The following is a 20,290-nucleotide window of genomic DNA, read 5'->3' on the forward strand; positions in this document are numbered from 1 at the left end:
TGTCATCTCCAGAACAGGAAAAAAAAATCTGTTTGGATCTATGACACTGAGTGAAAACACAGCTAACTCATCTCTCCTTCACAACCACTCCACTTGAAGAGCCCTTTCAATAGGAAGAAAAAAGCCTCACTGCCTTATTTACAGCAGAGAGCTCCATTTTAGAGAGACACAATAAATTAATGTTAATTGTTGCAGTCGCTGTTGCCAAATAGCAAAAATAAAAATCAGGGTATCAATTTTGAAACATACACGTTAGATATATAGGATTACAGAATGAAGACTAAGTATTTTGCAGCTAAGTATGAAGCCAGGTCTAGTCAGCAAAATTCTCCCAACCCCCACTCCTGTTCTTCTGCTCGTGGGTGTAGCTTCAGGGAGGAACACTATTTAAGAAATCAAGCAGCTGAATCCAGAATGGGCTCTTACAAAGCAACAACTCCTCTGGTTCCTTCATTCGGATATTTAAGAGGTCTGATCACATCTCCTCAGCTGAGACTGCTCACCACCAGTGACAACAATTGTTACAAAACTTGGAAGAGGATAAGCTATGAAAAACTAAACATTCAGAGCTTAAGTGAAGAAAAACACTGAAAACCGTACATGAAAAAAAAAATTACACTGGCACTGTACAATTTTAATTGAAACTGCATTTTGAGGACAAAATCTTTTTCATAATTGCAACACATCCACACTTTTCTGCGTATCACTTTCCTTGCATTTAATAACTAACTGGGAAAAGCTGGAGAATGCCTTACCTGAGCAGTTTCCTCTTCCTGCTTTCTTTTCTCTTCCTCAGTTTCCACTAGCTTCTGTTTGGTCAGGAGAAGTTCCTTGTTCAAAACATCTGCTTTGTCTTCAGCCTAGAATCAGAGACATTTGTTATCTGTGCCAGTACAAACACATTGGGATATACAGCTCAGAAATACCCCAGGTTCAGGCTTCAGCATTGCCTTTTCCTGCCCTCTAATGGCTCATGTAACTTTTTGATATGGAATTCTCTTTGCAGTTAGCCCTTTACTAAATTATTTCACTGTGTTTCAACAACTGTGCAAAAGGACCCTTTGGCCAATTGTTTACCTGTCCTAGCACAAACAGTGATGTATAGAATATTTTTGTTGGAAGCAATATTATTCTAAGTGAGGGCAGTATGATTTACCTCCTGTGTAACTTCAAATAACTCATCTCATTTTTTAATCTGCAGGGAAGAGCAGGGAAAACATGGACCAAGCTTGGGGGATGACACATATTGGGAATACTTTGTTTTTGTAAGCACTGTTCTCATCGATCCATCAGGAGAGAAATGTATTTCTCAATGTTTGGATATATTCTGTAGGCCTCCCCAGCTGGGAAACACATATAGCATCTCACCACCTTTCCTGTTCATTAATGAGGTCCAGGACAGGAAATGGTTGTGGTCAATTAAACACTGACTTTGCTGAAATTACAGGAGGGAAAAGAGCATTGGAAACAAGTAACCACAGAGAACTTGTCTCTGAGTTGAAGTTTGATTTTCTACCATTGTGGTGGTATCAGCTTATCTTTCTGCCATGGTAATAATGATTAATGATGATATTAATGATGAGTGGTGTTTGTGGGCAGCAGAACCAGCTCCACCATCTCCATGACTGAAGAGATAGATTAAGGATTTCCTCATTGCTTAGTGTGTATAAGGCTCTGTGGATGAAGGGAAAACAAACAGGACAAGAATGGAAAACTGATGAGTTTAACATCTTAGAACAAAAGGACCTGGGGATTGCAAGGATAATTTTGATGAAAGACCAGTTTAAGATACGCTTTGAAGGAACTACAAATCTTTCCTCCTTTCTTGTGCTCATTCCAGTTTCTCCAAGCACCTGCAGTGCAGAAAGAGAGGGCTGGATGTGTGGTCCTCTGAAAATCACTGTCTCTGAGGCAAAGGGCTGTGAACGCTGCTGCTTGCCACGTACCACAGGGAATGCAAGCAGTTATCAGTGAACACCCAGGAGCCCTCTGAATTTTTGCTGCAATGGCACTTCATTATCTCTGAATTTTGTTGGCTATACTAAAAGTGCTTTGAAAGGGATCCACACAGACATTTTGCAATGCAGCTTTCCTTGAAACCAGTCTCCCAAGAACTATGTGATACTTTTTTCAAGGAAATGTTTGTTCTTTGCTATCTGCCTAAAGGTTATGGCCTACATTTCCTAAACAATCCCCAACAGAGAAGATGCAATCAGTCTTGGTCAGACCCCACTGAATGTCTACAGTGGCACGTGGAATTCCAGCTGAGTGTGAGGTTGTCAGGAAAATAAAGGCAAACATTAATTACACTTTTACTGCTGTTGCCAAGCCTGAGCTGGGACTCAACTCTGCTACCATTACCTGGTCCAGATCATTCCGTAAGGCAATTTTGCTTGTTACAAGCTCATGGGCAAGGTCATCATTCTCCTGCTCCAGCCTCATGCTTGCTTCTTGGAGCCTGCGGTTTTCCCTCTGTGGAAAGAAAGGAAGAACCAGGAAAGGAAGTTAATCCTTCTAATGAGCAATGAGCAAGTGCATGGTGTGTGTAAAACACTGAAAAGGCAAGAGTGCACATTAAGACAGGACCGCTGCTCTGGGAAACAACAGTGAATTAAGCCAGCAGTGCAAATGCAGCTATTCTACTTACATCCCACTGATTTGTGATGTGTAAGGGACACACTGGTTGTAGTGTTTTTCCCTGTCAGAAGTAAGCACTGACCTCTCCACAAAAGCACTTGGGTTTGCTTGCTCATCATCTAAAGAAATCAGGCAGATAAAATCCTACCCAGCAGCAGTGAACAGGGACCAATTAAAGAGTTCCTCATAATAATGCTTCCAATCAAAGTAGAGAACTGTCCTGCTCCACTTTACAAAATTCTGTCTGCAGGCATCCATAAAAATAGTCCACTTTGTAGGTGATGCAGTGCCAAGTTCTCATCTCCTGTGGAACCAGCAAAGAACAGCACTTAGCAGGGAACTCCCTGCAGCTCATACATCCTGTATCACCATTTGTGCACTTCTCTGTAACTCATGCCACTGACACCAATGTGTGCTTTCCAGTGCCAGGTGGGGAGGGGAGCTCATCCCTGAGCACAGGCCCAGGACCTGCTGGGGGCAGTGACTGGAACACAAAATGAACAACACAGAGGCTGCAGGTTCTTGCTTCACTGCCCTCCCTACCCACTCCACACAGGCAGAAATTACTGACTGGAGCATTAACCACAGAAGGTGAGTGAACAGGAGAATGAACAGCAATAATTCATGTCTTTTAGAAATCTGTGACTGTTGTTTTAGAGTTGAGAAACAGAACCATATTCAGAAGATCCTGTGGGTCAGTGGACTTCCAGGGGTTCAACATCAAATACAAGTTCTGATTTTCAGAAGAACACAGCCAGGTGGGGCAGACAGAGGTGCCTTACTCCAAATGGATTTTAAGAGAAAAAAAAAACTCTGCTGGCTTTCTGTCACTATGTATCTTCCATACCAAAACAAGCTTCAGAGGGAATCTCTGCACTATGGAAATTCAAGGAAAAGCACCACTTTAATATGGAAACTCCTAGGTGGAAAAACAATAACCTGTATACTGAGATCTTCAAAAGGGACTTATTCTCACCTGAAAGGTAACATATGTTCTCCAAAAGAAAACAATCAAAGTCCAAAAATATCAGTAAAAGTCAATGATATATAGTAATATATAAACACTTAACACGTTTTTCAAGAGTTGTTCAGTGAATGCATTCCTACAAAATGCAATTTCTTGCATAAGTATGTTAATTCACCTGTTTTTACTTCTTCCTACTCACCAGCTATGCTCAGATATTTTTTTTCCTTCCAAACTCTCAACTATGAAATTTGAATTTTCATTTCTGTTGCAAGCAGCTTTTGCATGTTGGTCTTAAACAAGAGCAGGAGCTCTAAGAGAATGCAAAAAAAGGTCTCTTCTGTGTGGGAACTTCCTCTGTGGCAGGAAGTGGAACCTCTACAAATTTTCTCTCCTTAATGTGACCCTATTGTGTAACTAGAATAGGCACTGCCCTGTACAGGGAAGTGAGTTTGTTTCCCTTCCAAAAGACTGTACTTTGAGTAACTTGTTTTGTAGAGAATCTAAATAAAATGCTTTTGTCTTAACACAGTTAAAATAATCACTACTGAAAGACACACGATTTTGGGGATCTTTCTTATTTTAAATGCACTGTAGTCTGTTTGGGACAAGCAATTTTAGAAATTATAGTAAAATTTTAAAGCTTATATTATATTTACAGAAAAGTGCAAAACCAAATTGCAGTCAATAATAATAACAACAATCTAACACATTTTTATTCCTGTATTTCATTCAGACCATCTTAGAAATGCTGATTTTTATAGACACAGCTCTGCCGGTTGTCAGAAAGTGACCCGAGTTCACTTAAAACTTGAGACCTGAGTCGGACCAGGTTCTGCAGCACCAATACCTTTTCACAGGGATGTTGCTTAAGAGAAAGAAAGCAGCAAATTCTTATGACTTTCACAAAATAACCGAGTTGGCTTTACCATTTTTTGCTACGTGTTTGCTAAAAGCTTCAGTGTCTGCAAAGCAAGGCACGCAGTGTGAGGTTGAGAGTTCCTGCTTTGCATTCGCAGACAAGTGGGTAAGCAAGCTCTGTGCTTGGAAATGCACTATCCTCCTCTCAAACCAGAATTTGCATGGCATGTTGGTAGTGAATTAAAGATCTCTTACCTTGGGCATCCAGTCAATAGCTAAAATATGTTTTTAGCTCATGCACCAAACTCTGAATGTCTAGCTGAGAGGTTCTCACAGGGCCAGCTTTACTCTTCCTCCACCCAGGGCACTATGCCCGATTAGCTGGTTTGTCTTTTTCAGCTCCTCCCCCCAGGTCTAGCAGTGTAAAACTGCCTCCCTTCTCAGGAAGAAACTCTTAACTCTACCTAAGTCTAAATAAAAACTAACAGGACACAATAAAGACAGAAATGTGTAGTGAACTATTTCCATAGGCTGTGAAATATTTAGAACTTTATGAAATACACTTGCAATGACGAGGTCCTACAGACGGAGTTGGTCTGTTACAGCAGGACTCACATCAGAGGCAGCATTTTGTAACTGGCATCAGCCAACTAGTCAGACCTGCTAGTTGTCCCTGGTATAAGCAGACAGCTTCCTGCCTCCTCTCCACAACACTAAATTTACTATGACAACCATTTCCTTCTCCTCAGTATTGCTCAGTTTCTACAGGCAGTAAAATAACAGATCCATCTTTCCCAAATTCCTCCTCCTGGTTACAAAAGGTGGCTGGTGAACTCAGGTTAGTTTTTAAAAGGAGGATACTGCATTTCCAAAGAAGACAAACAATGCTGATACACACAAACACAAATCAACTTACCTCCTGTACAGTCACAGACCAAATACTGCTTTCAACCATTGGTGTAAAGACAGTGAAAACAGGATATAAAGAAATTTCTAATTAAAAAAAAAAAAAGTTCCTTATTCTTCATGATGTTTTTCGTTATGAGTTTTAGAGAGATATACTCCCACTTCCATCACACTCTGGGTGGAAAGAAGACAGCAAACTTGAAAGTAGTAGGCAAGCCTCAGTTCAGGATGACTGAAAGGCTGAACTCCACCCTCTGCTCCCTTCCAGGCTGCACCAAGGAGCAATTCCTGAGGGTAGTGGCCATGATGCATCCTCTCTGAGCTGTATTCAAGTGAGGTGTAATGAGTCACCAGCTTTGTTAAGCAATTCTCTTTCTATTCAGCAACACCCTGCATTTGGTAGTTTTCTTCATGGTGGTTAGTAGGTTTTGGGTTTGTGCTGGAAAAGGTGTTGATAGGATAGAGATGGTTTGGTTATTGCTGAGCAGGGCTTGCACAGAGCCAAAGCATTTTCTGCTTCTCATACCTCCTCACCAGTGAGGGGACTGGGGGTGCACAACGAGCTGGGAGGAGACACAGCTGATCCCAACTGACCCCAAGGGACAGTCCAGACCATATGGCACCATGCTGAGTATGTAAAGCAGGGAGAAGAAGAAAGAAGGGGGGACCTTTGGAATGATTGCATTTGTCTTCTCAAGTCACTGTTATGTGTGATGGAGGCCTGCTCTCCTGGAGATAACAACTACCTGCCTGTGGGAAGCGGTGGCTGAGTTCCTTGTTTTGCTTTGCTGAGCACACAGCTTTCGCTTTACCTGCCGAACTGTCTTCATCTCAACCCACAAGTTTTGTCACTATTACTCTGGAGATTCTCTCCCCCATCCTGCTTGTGTTGGAGTGAGCAAGCGACTGCCAGAGTTGCTGGCTGGGTTAAATCAAGACTTCCAAATGCCAGACCTCTGAGTGTGAACAGATCCTCGATGGAATGAAAGCACTGATTAAAAGTCATTTTCTGGATTTGAGCAAATGGAGGTCTTCATAAACCCAATGGAAAGAGCTCTTGATATTGGAGGAGCTCCAAAGGAAAATCCTCCATCTAGAAACCCAAAAATCTTTTACAGGAAATGATCAGGGAAGCTTTTCATGGTAAGCAACACAGAGGCTCTGCGAGGCAGTCGTGTTTTCTGTTTGGTGACTCTGGAGAAGCATTCCCCAAAGTGCCCCAGCACACTTCTTAATGAAACAACAGACAAGGTCCCACAACAAAAGTCATCATGATTTTCCTCATGGTTAACATTCAGCTGCCACAACTGAATAAAAATGACCAGTGTATTAATTTTTGCTTCCCCTACAAGACACAGAGAAGGCTGCTACAGAGAAGGCTATTATGTCCAAATTACACATTTATTCACGCAATGTCTCCAGTGCACAAAGAGGTCAACAGAGGAATAGGTGGAACAGAACAGCAGCATTTGCTTGCAAAACTCCAGCCCTTCTTTTTACAGCTATATCCTCTTTATTTTAAATCAATTCCCAGGCTCACTTCTGGAAATTTCTCATCAAGTCAACCCAAATCTTGTTATATGAGGCATTCTCAAACACAGAAATAGAACTCCGTAATATTTAGAAAAACATCAACCTGAACTCTATTACTATTTTTTTCTGCACATACAACTCACTTTTCTTCCTGGCTTCTGTATGGAATTTGTAATTTATTTTAACTGTAAGTCATGAAATTTGGTGACGAACAACAATTTAGAACATATTTCTCTTTTGCACTTTTAAAAATCTGAAGATTTGTTAATAAGCAATGGAAAATAAAGTGAAAACGTGTCCAGAAAAACCTCTACTTTTCCTAAATAATACTTGTAAACAGAATGAAAAAAACACCAAAAACCATGGCACTCCTTAATACTGTTGTTTTTTTAAAGTCAAACCTCAACATGTAAAATACGTGCTGGGCAGGAACCGCTGCGTGTTTAACATAGCTCATGGGAGCACATGGATTTAACCTGTCAGGCAAACACGACTGGTTAATGGGCCAGAGAGTGCAAAACCAGCCCATCTACCTCTCCCTCAAGACATCCAAGCATTTCCTCTGAGGGCTGTGTCACAGGGAGGGGTCTTACTCAGACATCCTTCATCCCTGCAGCTCTCAAGTGCCCATGTCTCCGTGGGCCTAATTTCTGCTGGGAACAAAAACTCTAAAAACTGTAACTAAAAACTATAAACCAACTGAAAGCTCTTTTCCTTCTCGACCCATATGAGGAACATTCTGCAGGGATCTCTGCTCCAGTGATCCCATGCAAGAAACATCCCATTCCTAGGCAGCAAAAGCCTCACTTTGTTTTGGGAAGAGAAACTGTAAAAATTACAAGGTTGTAGGGCTGTGGGGCACAGCCCACAGAGCAGGAGCTGACAGCAGTGCTGTGCTTGTACACAAGACTGGCTTTTGTGCTTTCCCAAGCCAAGCTTGGCTGGTGGAAACCCTACACAGGTGCTGCCCAAATTAAATGCATCTCTGACCACGCAGGCTGCAGAGCGCTCTCCTAAAGGACAAGCAAAAAGCAAGGGTGGCTCTCCACATGCTACCTGGGGGGACCCACACAAGTAGCATTTTCTTGCTGCCCTTTGGAAACACTCCCGAAATGTCAGTTCCTACCAACCTCAACTTCACATATCAAGTAAATCTAGCAAGCAAGACAAGGAACAAAGAACATTTACAAGCATTTTTCCAGGACACCCATCAACTGAAGAATGTGTCCAGACTTTGAAGTTAATGTGCAACTAACCTATCACAGGGACTCTCTAATCACAGCATTCTTATGAGGATCAGACCCAATCCAGCTTAATAAAAAAAATCCACAGTGAGTTTCAGAAGTGCAAGCCAAAGCCCTGGGCTGTGATCTTGACTGTGACAGTGACTCACATCAACAGTGGCCCAAGAGTCACTTCCTATATACTCATTTGCAGCTTGAGATAATGTTCTTCACTGTCCATCGACCAGGATTAACTAGTTAATATGCTTCCACCCAGCTTTAAAGAACCCTTATTTGTTTTGTAAGCAGTATTTTAATTCCACAGTACTATAAGCGAATCACAAGAAAAATACTTAAAAGCTAATCAGCAGCCAGTTGTGTTTTTTTCCAAGTAGGTCATACTTGCTATTGGTTCTCGTCAGCTACAGCATTCCTAAATCTCATAAACAATAAAATCTCCACCCTTTGACAGCAAAAATCTACACCTAGAATATATAAAAAACCCCCTATAAACTATAAAACTATAGTTAAAAAAACAAACCTATAAAACTATAGTTAAAACTATACTTAAAATACAATTTTCTCACGGGCAAATGCTTTAAAAAAAATAGTCAGTTTGACTTAATACCTGTGTCCTCTTTGTCACATTTATGAATTAAGGCACATACTCTCACCACAGATTTCCATACTTTGGTTTTCTGAACATGGTGCATTTTTCTCATGTTCACAGACCATGTAAAACCTGTTGCACTCTGTGTGATTATTCACCACTCCAGAATCCTTTTAGACTCCGTAACAACCACAAAGGCACTTAACATATTAAGGCACAATGAAGAACAGCAGGAAAACACTACAAGGATATGTAAGAAATGTCAGTTCCCAGCTATCCTGGGCAGTGGGCAGTAAAGTGCTTCACCCCTGACAGCTTCACCTAGAGCAAACTGAATTGCTTGCAAAACAGAGTGAGGAATAACCAGATCCTGAACACTCAGTAAAGTCTGTGCCCAGAGGCAGAGCCTGCAGCACACAAAATCTCTGACAACAGAACACAGTTGTGACAATGAAAGCAAATACATTGTAAAGATAAGTTAAGCTGACCCAAAATTGAAGAACTGTTCTTTTTCAGTGAACTATCAAGCTATCATATTAACAACTGAACCTTGTTTCTTTGCTCCTTTAAAGAGGAATATCCATCACTATTAATTCTATTGCAGTAGTACTTCAGGACCCCAGGAGAGCTCTGGGTCCCACCAAAATAGGTATTATCTTAACAAAAAATTAATGAAGCTTGGTATAAACAGGAATGAATAATAAAGGACAGCATCAGCCAAGGAAGAGTTCATCTTCCAAAGTCTCTGTGGATGCCACTGCACACAGCTTGCACTAGAACAATGTGTATTTTCTCCTTTCTGTGTCTGTAGCTGAATCACCCTTTATTTCTGCAGCTCATGAAGATCTCCCGTAAAAGTGCAACAGCAGGAGAGTTACCTATAAACATATAAACTGAAAGAAGAAAAATATTATATGTGGCTACTTGCAGATGTCTTAAGAGTTACAAATTGTGATTGAAATATTCTTGGAAAAAAAAAGACAAAGTACAAAGTTTTAATGTGCTTATTCAAGAAAGGGGACGAGTTTGCTTTCACTTCCCTAAGGCCTGCATTGGCACATCCCAGAGAGGTGAGCATGGTACACACACCTGTGCTTAACTGCTGGAGACAGCTCACTCCTCATGGATTCACCAAATTCCCATATAGCATCACCCTACCTTATATCTGTCCATAGGATCTTCCTGCTGCAGCTGGCTCTCTCGCATTGTTTGGTATTCTCTCTCATATTTCTTCAGCTTTTTCGTTGGCACCTGTGGAGTAGATTCAGGAAACATGCATTTAAAAATTAGAGGAATGCTGGAAAAGCTAACTGAAAGCTCTCCCTACAAACAGGAAACAGGCAGTGCTGGAAAGCTGCTGCTGAATAAAGTCTCTCCCACTGTCCCCCCTCCCCTATTCATTAAGCCTTGTCAAACAGCTCACATTGACAAATCTTTCTGTGCCCACTGCTGCTAACTATTCAAACATTTAAAGGGAAATAAAAGTGGAGACATTTTAATAAGACTAACAGTAAGAACAAAAGCACAAACAAGTGGGAGAACAGGGAAGAGGAAAACACATTTTGACACATATGATTCACCAAAACAATTCTTTAGCAAGACAACTGTTAAAAGTGAGATGAGAACAAAGGAGTGCTCATACAAAAGGACTTGACATTTCCCTGGGGGAGATCCAAGTAATGGTTTTTATTGCTGAGAGGGTATTAATGTCTGAATTATAGCCTGCTACCAATGAAATCTGGCATCAGAGCCTTCCTAGGCACAGATGGAGAAGCTGCAGTGCGAAAGAGCAGAGAGGTAGCTCAGAGAAATCACAAACAAATTTGGTAAACAGCCATGCAGAAAGGTCAAAACCCAGGCTGCTTGATCCTGGGAATGCTTCCACTTCAAACACTGATCAGAAGGAGCCTGTGTTCTTTTAAACAAAGTATTGGGATCCTCTGCTTTCCCTTCACCTTTTGGTTGTGTATGCAGTGCTCCCATCTCTCCCTGGGTCCTTTGACAGCATGACTCAGGTCACATACTGGCAGCTGAAAATATCCCATACACCATGTACCACCATGACTATAAACAGGCTTTCCCTTGGTTTGTCCTGCAGCTATTCCTATTGCCTATACTGATCACGTTTAGCTGCCTCCTGCTATGAGGACATGCTATTGTCACATTGCCTTAGGGCAAAAACTACTGCCAGTAAGCAGAGATATGAGTTTCTGTGTAGTTTTGGAGTTGTTTTCTCTTTGTTGGTTTTCATCCCAATACCTCTTTGCTCTGCAATACCCAAAGGGACCGAGCAAGTGCTCAGTGTTGCTGCAGAGGGAGGTGCAAGTAGCAAACATGAAATCCATGCTCTACAAAGCATTAATAAAGTATCACCAATTCCCACAATTACTGATGGAATCTGAAATCAACCCCCCTAAAGCAAACAAAGAGAAAACAGTAACAATAAAAACATGACGTACATTGGGCAAGCATACAAGAAAATTTCATTTTGATGACACTTAATAGGGCAAAACACCATGAAATTAAAGTGACTAAGAGATGCTTTTATACATTTCAATCCTAACACAAATCCAGCCAGCTTTGTCCTGCCTGCAGCCTGAAAGTGTTGAGGCAACTTAATAATCCTAAGAATAAGAAATCATCTCACCATAGTGATTTAAATGAAACCCATCACAAAGCTGGAGCCTGATCCATCCCCTCCTTTCACCTGAATTACTGAACTTTCACTTAGAGAGCCAGATCAAGGCTCCCTGGCTAGGGTGTGATAAGGACACCCTCCAAACACAGTTCTCAGGTTCTGCTGTGGAGTTTTGCACTCCAATATGCAACCACCAGGAAATAAAGATAAATACGAGGGAGATTTTGTGGTGCAGCATGGCAAAAAGTGACAACACAGGCGTAACTCAGATGATGGTCTCTGTTCAACCGAGAATCTTCCTGATTCTTGATGCTTTTCATTGAGAAGACTCTTATTCACAAAACCACGAGAGTGCTTCAGTAAGAATCCTGCCATCCGAAGGAACAAGAGATGCAAGACAGATTTTGTGTCTGTGTGTCAATAGGGAGATAAGAGTGGAAAGTGAAGGTAAAAATTGCACAGTCGCAATCCTTTACCCCCCTATGCTTATGTGAGCAGTGCTGCCTGCCTTAGCCTGGCACTGGGGGCTTCCTCCACTCACAACTATCAACCATTTCTTAATGCCTGCTAACTCATTTCATCAACTGTTCTTGTCTATATAGTCTCCTTACTTGCTTATACTTCAATTCACAACTGTGAGCAGGACCACATATGGGTCACTGGAACATTGCAAGGCATCAGCTCCCTCGTTCAGCACCACAGGAGCCATCCACAGCTGTGGCCTGGGCTGAGGGATGGCTCACGTGCCTGCCACACTCTCCAGCAAGGAAACAGCACAGGAAAACTTTCTTAGGAATACTGACAGTAAATAATACCTGAAACAAACATCAGATCATGCAAGCATCAGGTGTGACATAGAAAGCAGTTTCCAGCTCTTTGGAAGATGATAGTGACTGATGCATGTTAGTATCTATTTGTGGTACAAATCTTGTCTTAACTGGGAAATACCTAAATACAGTGAGAGTCTATCTTAGGGGGCTGGGGGGAACTCCAACCAGAAACCAGTCCGTACTAATGCACCTATCTTGTAAAACAGAATCTGGAGCAAGTATGCCCAAGAACTTTGTCAGGGACTACGCTTCACTATTACTGTCTATTCAGCCACATTTCTCAAAGGAGTTTGATAATTTACTACAGCACTTTCTTCTTCTAAGTATACACTAATAAATGGAAAAAAAATTAAAGCCCATTTCTGTATTTCCCAATTTAATTCCCTGAAACAGTTTGTGAATTCATCAAGGGATTTTTCAGTAAGCATTTTCATAAGTAAGGGCACAGTGCTAGCTATGCTTCAGTCTTCACGGACTGATCCTGAAAAAAGTGCTCATCAATTCTCTGAAAAGGCTTCTGCAATATTGATTCCCTTTTTCTTTCTTTAGCACCATAGGGTATACTGATGGTTATCAAATTTAAGAGACTCTTACAGTGTATAAACTTTCCTCATAATTGTTTATCTCACTATCTCATCTCATTGAGTTGTTTTATTTTATTGCCTTCAAGTATAAAATCATGTTATAAGTAGTTGCATGTAGGGAAACACCCATGCAGAGTATCTTAATACAACATCCACACAGAAGAACTGAACAAACACAACCTCTTTCTGAAAAAACCCAACGACACCAAATGCTTGAAGGACTCACTGCAGGAGGGTGATATGTGGAAGGTGAGAAACAAAACCACTTTGGTTTCAGCTGCCCCTGTTTAGACAGGGCTGGAGAGATTTGCTTCACTTCCTCGGGCAGTCCTGTGCATGGACAGTGTACCAAGCATCAGCATCTGCCTAGCTGCAGGAGACCCTTCCCTCATTCTCTCATTTGTTTAGCTGGTTCAGGTAGTTCAGCCTGACCTTGCTGGATTCATAAATCACACCTAGGACTCCTTGCTCTCAAATGTTTTATTGCTCTAATGCAGCCAGAGCACTCAGCAGCAGTTATCACTGTGTTTATTTGACAGCCAAGGAAATGGAAGCAGAGATGGGAAGTGATTTCCTGAACATATTACAGACAGCCAGAGGCTGATGCAGATAGTGAAATCCTATTACTTGATTTCTTATTTCCAGCACCACCACAATGCCAAACTGAGCAGGGGATCTCTTTCCCGGCTCCCCACTTCCTTTCTCCATCACTGCAATAACACTCCAAAAATACACTGTCCCACCACATTAACAATGTAGCCAATATTCTCTAATCTCCTCACTCTTAGCACTTTGTCCTCTCTGGTTCTTGCCTCAATGCAAAAGAAGAAAGGGAAAGAAAAGAAAAAAAAAAGGAAAAAAGAAAAAAGCCAACAACGAAGAAAGCATACAGTGCTTTCCTTTCTCATTCTTTGAAGCAAGTGACATAATTTTCTGTTTAACTGGCCATGGATTTGTTTGGTAGCTTCAAGCTGAGGTGGGGGTCTTGCATCCCTCCAAAGGCAAGCCTCCCAAGCCTGCTTTAAGTGAGCACTGACAGTGACCACAGACACTGGTCCAGCCCAGCCTCCTTTTTATCCATCCACCACACACCTATGGGGTGGTGATCCCCAGCACAAGCCCAGACTTTCCCACTGCTGCACAGCAGGACCATTGCCAAGTGGAGGTGATGCCTGGGAGCCTGGCTCAGCCCCTGCTCACAGCCACAAGGGCAAGAGGCTCTCACAAAACCACACGAGTGCCCCTTTTGAGGAGATGGGAGTTACACTTACGTGTACTTTATTTTCTTCACCTTATGATTTAAAACAGTATCAGAAGAAATTTCATGAAGAGGCTTGGTTCTCTGAATGTCAGAGGAATACTGTGAGCTTTCAACAGAGGCTCAGAAGATTAGCAATAAAAAATTTCCTATCACGTGCATCATCTCAGTTCACACTCGAAGTTGTACTGTGTTGTTCCAGTTAATGCTTTATATTTGAAATACAACTACATCAAGTTCCAGGAAGGAAGCGGCACTATTTTAAGGAATACAGCTCTATTTAAGTACTTTATTAAGCCAAATGAAGGTTTCAGTGTAAAAAAATTAGATGAAAAAACGGACTTGGTGCTACTCATCTGTGTAGTCATTACTATGGACAAGTCTATCATCCTTTCCTTAAAATGTGGTTGGCCAAAAGCAATGAAAGCTATCCTGCCATATCTGTGTAGGAATAAGGCTCAGAAGTAGATAAAGCCATTTGTTTTCTTCCTGGGAGGAAGCAGTAATGAAAAAGAACAAACCCCAGACACAACATATTGACACAACCGATTTGTCTCCTGGACTAGACTTTAAAGGAGGTGAATGGGATATTGTACTTAGCTGTTAGGCAGTATAATCTAAACATCAGTATCTCCAATGAGATCTTAGCCACAAGCATGAAATCTGAAAGGGAAAATAGTAATTGCTCACAAAACTCTATTTGGGATGGGTATTCTACACAGAAAACTCACAGCATTCATTTGCAAAAATTAATGTAGAATTGACATCAGCTGCCTGAAAAGAAATTCCAGGCTGGAGCACAGCTTGAAGAATTCCCATCTCTCCTTTTTACACCAGAGAGGGGCTCACAGGCAACAGGCTGTTTCACCACCAGTTTGAAAGTCTTGGAAGAGCCCTCCCCCGGTGTTTCACCATACTACAGTATCCCATTCATCCCACACATCCTTCATTCAACCCCACACTGTAAAGCTCATTCAGCACCTTCTGATTCCTGGTTTTGGGGCACAATAAAAGCCCCAGCTGTCAGATGCTGTTTTACCATCTGAGCTGGAAGGAAGGAGTTGGAAACGTACATGGTGTTGGAGAGATGTCCTGCTGAATGCATGCCTGAGCATCTGCTGCAGAACAGCATCTCTCCACCTCGTTTGGAAACAGAACTGAGAGAAATGCTCTTTTTACATCAGCAAAGCAGCTCCACCCCAGCACACCTAAGTATCCCTTCTACGCAGGGGGAGATGTTTCTTCTTGCTGCAAGCCATCTCCTTGCCAGCTTTGTTCATTTAAAAATTCCTGAAGAGAGTCATCAGGATAACAGAAAGCCAACCTGAAAGCCAGTTGAAGGCAAAGGAAACCAGCATTGCCATGAATTTTTTTTAATTTCTCTGCATTAGTCCATTATCAAAAGGTCTCATTTGCAATGCCCCATTCAAAGGAATTTACAGAAACAAAAGAATGGCAGGTAGCAAAATTTACAGAGCCCCAGCACAGTTTACTGTGATTCAAACCAGCAGCAGCATAGTCAGTGACGCTGGATCATTTCCAACACCAGGTCCTTTTGTCAGATTTTAATCTCTACAATGTATTTCCATTCACAAAAATCCACTCAACCAGGTATAGCTTATTATTCTTCCACAGCACTGCTGTTTAAAGAACTGCTTAGTTAGGCTCACTTAGCAGAGCATTTAACTAAGAGTAAGTTGAGACAGAGAGATGTTCAAAAAGCCCCATTGTACAGCAGTCCTGCAGCAACACAGGAAAAGAGAATGGAATTTGGATTCCCTGAACTGTAACTCTAAACACCAACGTGTACTTTTACACTGACCACAGTGCTTGCGTTTGAGAGACTGCAAGGGAACCTGCATTAAGAAAAAGGCCAAGGAAATTATGTTCTGCCTGTGGAAGATGCTTTTCAGAATCCCAAAATGTATTTCTGCAATCAAAAATCCATTTTTACTGTGACATATGGAATGTTTATTATTCACTTCAATTATCTTTTGTTTTAGTAGAGAAGAGACACCCTGAGTGGCTGAAAAGCAGTGCTTGGAAATGGCTGATTATTTTCTGCACTTGCAGCTGATGTCTCACAGCTCCACCAGACACAAGTGCTCCCTTCTGTACAGATAAGGGCTGCAGCAGTGAGACACACACCAGGAAAGGAACAGCCAGACCCAGTGTCAGCCAGCACAGTTTGCATTTCAATGGCTCTGGTCAGCATCTGTTGGTCAACAATTCTTCAGCTGGTGAAGGACACCAATATCAGAAACATTCTAGATGGAAAATATCTGCTTACAGGTCTTTTTTATTATCTGCCCTAACTTAAAGAACGCCTGAACAATAAGACCTCTGCCACTGAAATTATCCAGACTTGTATATGCCACAGCCACAGTGAGGACTGGATAACTGGGAGAGTGATGCTGCCCAGCCATCTAAGCCAAGGCTCTGCTCTTGTCTCTAACACACTCCTATGAGCAGCAGCTGTTTTTCTAGCACAGGATTTATTCATCATACATACTTCATAAACATAACAGCTCCAAGTGATTTGCTGCCTTACATACAAACCCCTTTTGATATACAGCAATTAATGCTGACGGTTTTGTGTCTCCTCAGTGACTGTGCAAAATCCAACTCTTAGCTCTCCCCACCAGTGGTATACAATTAATTCTGACTGAGATCTAACCCATGTCCACAACAATTCCAGAGCTATGGTCACATTTCTTAGCACATCACAGCAAGGGAGGAGAATGACAAAGCAGAGAGACACACAGAGCCTTCACCACAATCCATGTGACAACAGAATCAGACATTCAGGAGAAAGAACCAAGTAATTTTCTTGCATCAGACAGCAGGGAAACAGCCTCTCCCAGCTACATGGTGTTAGGGTTCACTTCCAACCTTGTTTATTCTGGAACTAACAGACCTACAGTACAATTGCCAACACAAGGCCAGCAACTTATCAGTGCCAAGGTTCAAACTAGTGGTTTTACCAAGGCTTTACTGTAAAACCCCTCTTATTCAACATATTTAGCCCACAGAGTGCATAGCCTTCAGCTAATGAACCCCTGGCTCAATACATTTTCTGAAACCTGCTATGAGACTAGTGAAACCTGCTGTCTGCAAGACAAGGTTCTGATTCTGCTGAATGATTGAGCCATATCTTGTCTCCTGCCGCACTCTGTGTCCAGCACAAGATGAAAAATAATCTACTTTCCGAGATGGAGGATGGGTACTAGATGACAGCTCTGAACCATATGCCCAGGTAGTCAAAGAACCTTGCAGTATTCTGTGAATACACATTCTATGTGTTAATATTATTTTAGATCAACTCTGAGTCACAGTATCAAAAAAATTCTCATTTGCATCTTTAAAACTGGCATCAGGTTTCTCTGATGCGTGTGGAGGTTCTTGACGCTCAAACCTGTCATTACTTTTATCAATACTTCAAACCTACAAGTTACTAAGAACAATTACTTTTTAGTGCATTACCCCACTAGCAGAAAAATAGATACCTTTTCTATATTAAAACTGAACCACTGTGGACCTGTTGGAGTGGGTCCAGGAGGCCATGGAGATGCTCTGTGGGCTGGAGCACCTCCCCTATGAACACCAACTGAGAGAGCTGGGGCTGTTCAGCGTGGAGAAGGGAAGAGTATGGGGAGAGATCAGAACGCCTAAAGGAGCTCCAAGAGAGCTGAAGAGGGCCTTTGTACAAGGGGTGGAATGGCATCACACTGCTAGAGCACAGGGCTAGATTAGATATTAGGAAGACATTCTTCATTGTGAGGGTGAGGAGGCCATGGCACAGGGTGCCCAGGGAAGCTGTGGCTGCCCCATCCCTGAAGTGTCCAAGGCCAGGTTGGATGGGGCTTGGAACAGTCCAGTCTAGTGAAAAGTGCCCGTGGTAGGCAAATGGACCCAGACGGTCTTTAAGGTCCCTTAAAACCTGTGGTTCTGTGATTATATAATGACATTCAACATTCATTACACTACATAATTACATTACAACCCACTTTGTTATATCTAATACTTTTATTGATATTTCAGCACCTAACACAGCTTCGTTTTCTAAAAGTCTTGCCTTTTTTCTGCTTATCCAGCTCCATAAACAAAATATATAATACCCTGAGAAAAGCTACACACTAAATGACCAGCATTTTAAAAAATACAAGTGGGACAGTGTCCAACTCCAAGATATCAGCAAGGCTCACCGAAGCATGACACAACCTTTTAGTGCAACAACTAATCCATGCCCTGCTCCATTATCTCACTGATCCTTCATATGCCAAGAAGGTTCCCTCTACACCTTGAATGAGGCTTCAGGTTTTGCCTTATGTTGCATCTTTCAGCCTCTGTACCTGCAGGATGCCTTGGCACAGAGCTGGCAGTGAGGTGGAGGAATGGCAGGGCCATTTAAAATCACTCTTTGGCCACTGATGTGGTTTAAGCAGCTGCCTGAGAGTATCCATGGGGATGGAACCGCACAGCCCATCAGCCCCCAGAGATACAAAGGAGCTGTACCAGTTTCCCAAACCTGCACATACAAGACTGCTGTGGCTTTTGTTTTGTTTTTTTTTCCCGAACTTTCTGCTGCTTTCTCTGCCCCAGCTATGGTTCTACCACTGCACCAGCACTACCAGCCACCACCACCACATGAGCACAGACCTGTGCTCATCCATCACGTTTAAATGAGACCTTGTCAGGCTCATCAGTTACCAATGGACTGCCACTTTATCACCCAGCAGAGAACATCCCAACTATACTTTAAGCACTGACAGAAGCAAGGAGTCAGGCAGGAGGGGCTGAAAGAAAAAGATTAAGTGTGTCCATGCTGCCAGCTTCAGCAAGAAAGCCAAGCTGCTGCCACTGAAGGGAGCCTTGCAAGGGAAAGAGCTCCCACAGAGAGAGAGCAGCTTCCTCTGGGAAACAAAGCCAGCAAATTACCAGCAACATCTGGTTCCCACAGTTTTCACCCTCTGGCACCAGCAGAGAAGAAGCAAGCTATCTTTTTTCCCCCTGAGCTCTCTGTCCTAGTGCTGTCTATTCCTTATTCCTCTGGCCATGGAAAGAATGAGACTCTTGGTTCTGAGATAACTGGATTCTTGTTATCCTGTTCCAGTGTTGCCTGACCTGCTCTGGAAGTTCAGCCTGAATGTGGACAATCTGTGTGCTCATTCTTGCCCACGCACTGTGGTCCCCAAGGTAATGGACAAATAATACACAGTATCTTACTTGACATCATAACTTGGGATTATTTTGGTGACTCTGCCTTGAAGCAAAAGCATAATATGTAACAGAGCATTGCCTTGGCACAGCTAGCATGCTGCTCTAAATCAAACCATCTGGATCTCTCCAGAAGCCCACAGCTTTACAACATCAGCAACCAGCATAACCAGCACTCCAGTCAACACAGATGGCTGGTCTTTGGTGAGTTCATGTTGACACAGGTAGAAGGAAGCAATAAAGATAAATAAATGTATTATACCGTGCATGAAAGCACAAACCCAACAGGATAAAACCCACTGAAATAAATTTTCCAATCTCAGCACAAAGTATGCCAAATTCTTCTGAGAACTGGATTCAAAAAGAATGTAAGTATCTGTAGACATTGAAGATAGAGTATTTGTAACTAATATTAACCTGCATCTTCCAGTAATTATGAAACTGGACTTCTATAAAGAGATAAACTGCCTTTTCATCTTGTTTCAGCACTCCTTTCCAAGTCCATGAACATACTTGCCATATATAACCAGTAATGTCTAGAAACTTATTTCAAATTTCTTCTCCAAAATGGGCGTGTAATGATGACAGAAACAAGCTGTTTCTTGAGTGCCCAGAAACACTTGTATTGATTTCCCTGAATTTTTTTAAAGAAGAAAATGAGGAAGCTTCAGAACATTAATGTCTTTCTTTGAAATGTTTCAAAATTCTATTGCTGTTTATAAAATGTGTATTTGACACATAGCTTAAAGAATTATTTCTTGATCCAATGACAATAAAAAGGCAGCAAGAAGAAATGCATTCAGACATGAAGAGAAAATAAACAGAAAATAATACAGGTTATTATTTGGGAACAAATTAAACAGTCACTTAAACTAAATAAAAAAAAAAGTTCAAATTCTTCTTTTAATTTCATTAGGCTGGATGGTATTCTAAAGGACATAGGAAAGAATAGGATTTCTAAGTGTTGCTCAAATTAAAATTATAACTAAAAAATAATTATGATTCAGATGAGTCACAATGGTCCAGAGA

General features: G+C 41.8%; 1 protein-coding gene across 9 annotated transcripts in view; it reads right to left on the reverse strand.

Annotated features, from left to right (window-relative positions):
- Positions 1 to 20,290, reverse strand: part of RABGAP1L (RAB GTPase activating protein 1 like) — a 212,692-nt gene that overhangs the window by 4,785 nt on the left and 187,617 nt on the right. For 8 of the 9 annotated variants that reach the window (XM_062497174.1, XM_062497171.1, XM_062497173.1 and 5 more), the window contains 3 exons: positions 9,893 to 9,985; positions 2,362 to 2,472; positions 756 to 860 (listed from right to left, as the gene is read on the reverse strand). In XM_062497174.1, the coding sequence (XP_062353158.1) occupies positions 756 to 860; positions 2,362 to 2,472; positions 9,893 to 9,985 (309 nt within the window). Of the gene's footprint in view, positions 1 to 755; positions 861 to 2,361; positions 2,473 to 5,378; positions 5,736 to 9,892; positions 9,986 to 20,290 lie in introns of those variants that run through there. The other variant, XM_062497179.1, reaches the window with a different exon arrangement.

The sequence above is a fragment of the Cinclus cinclus genome, chromosome 8 (assembly GCF_963662255.1).
Source record: "Cinclus cinclus chromosome 8, bCinCin1.1, whole genome shotgun sequence".
NCBI classification, from domain to species: Eukaryota; Metazoa; Chordata; class Aves; order Passeriformes; family Cinclidae; genus Cinclus; species Cinclus cinclus.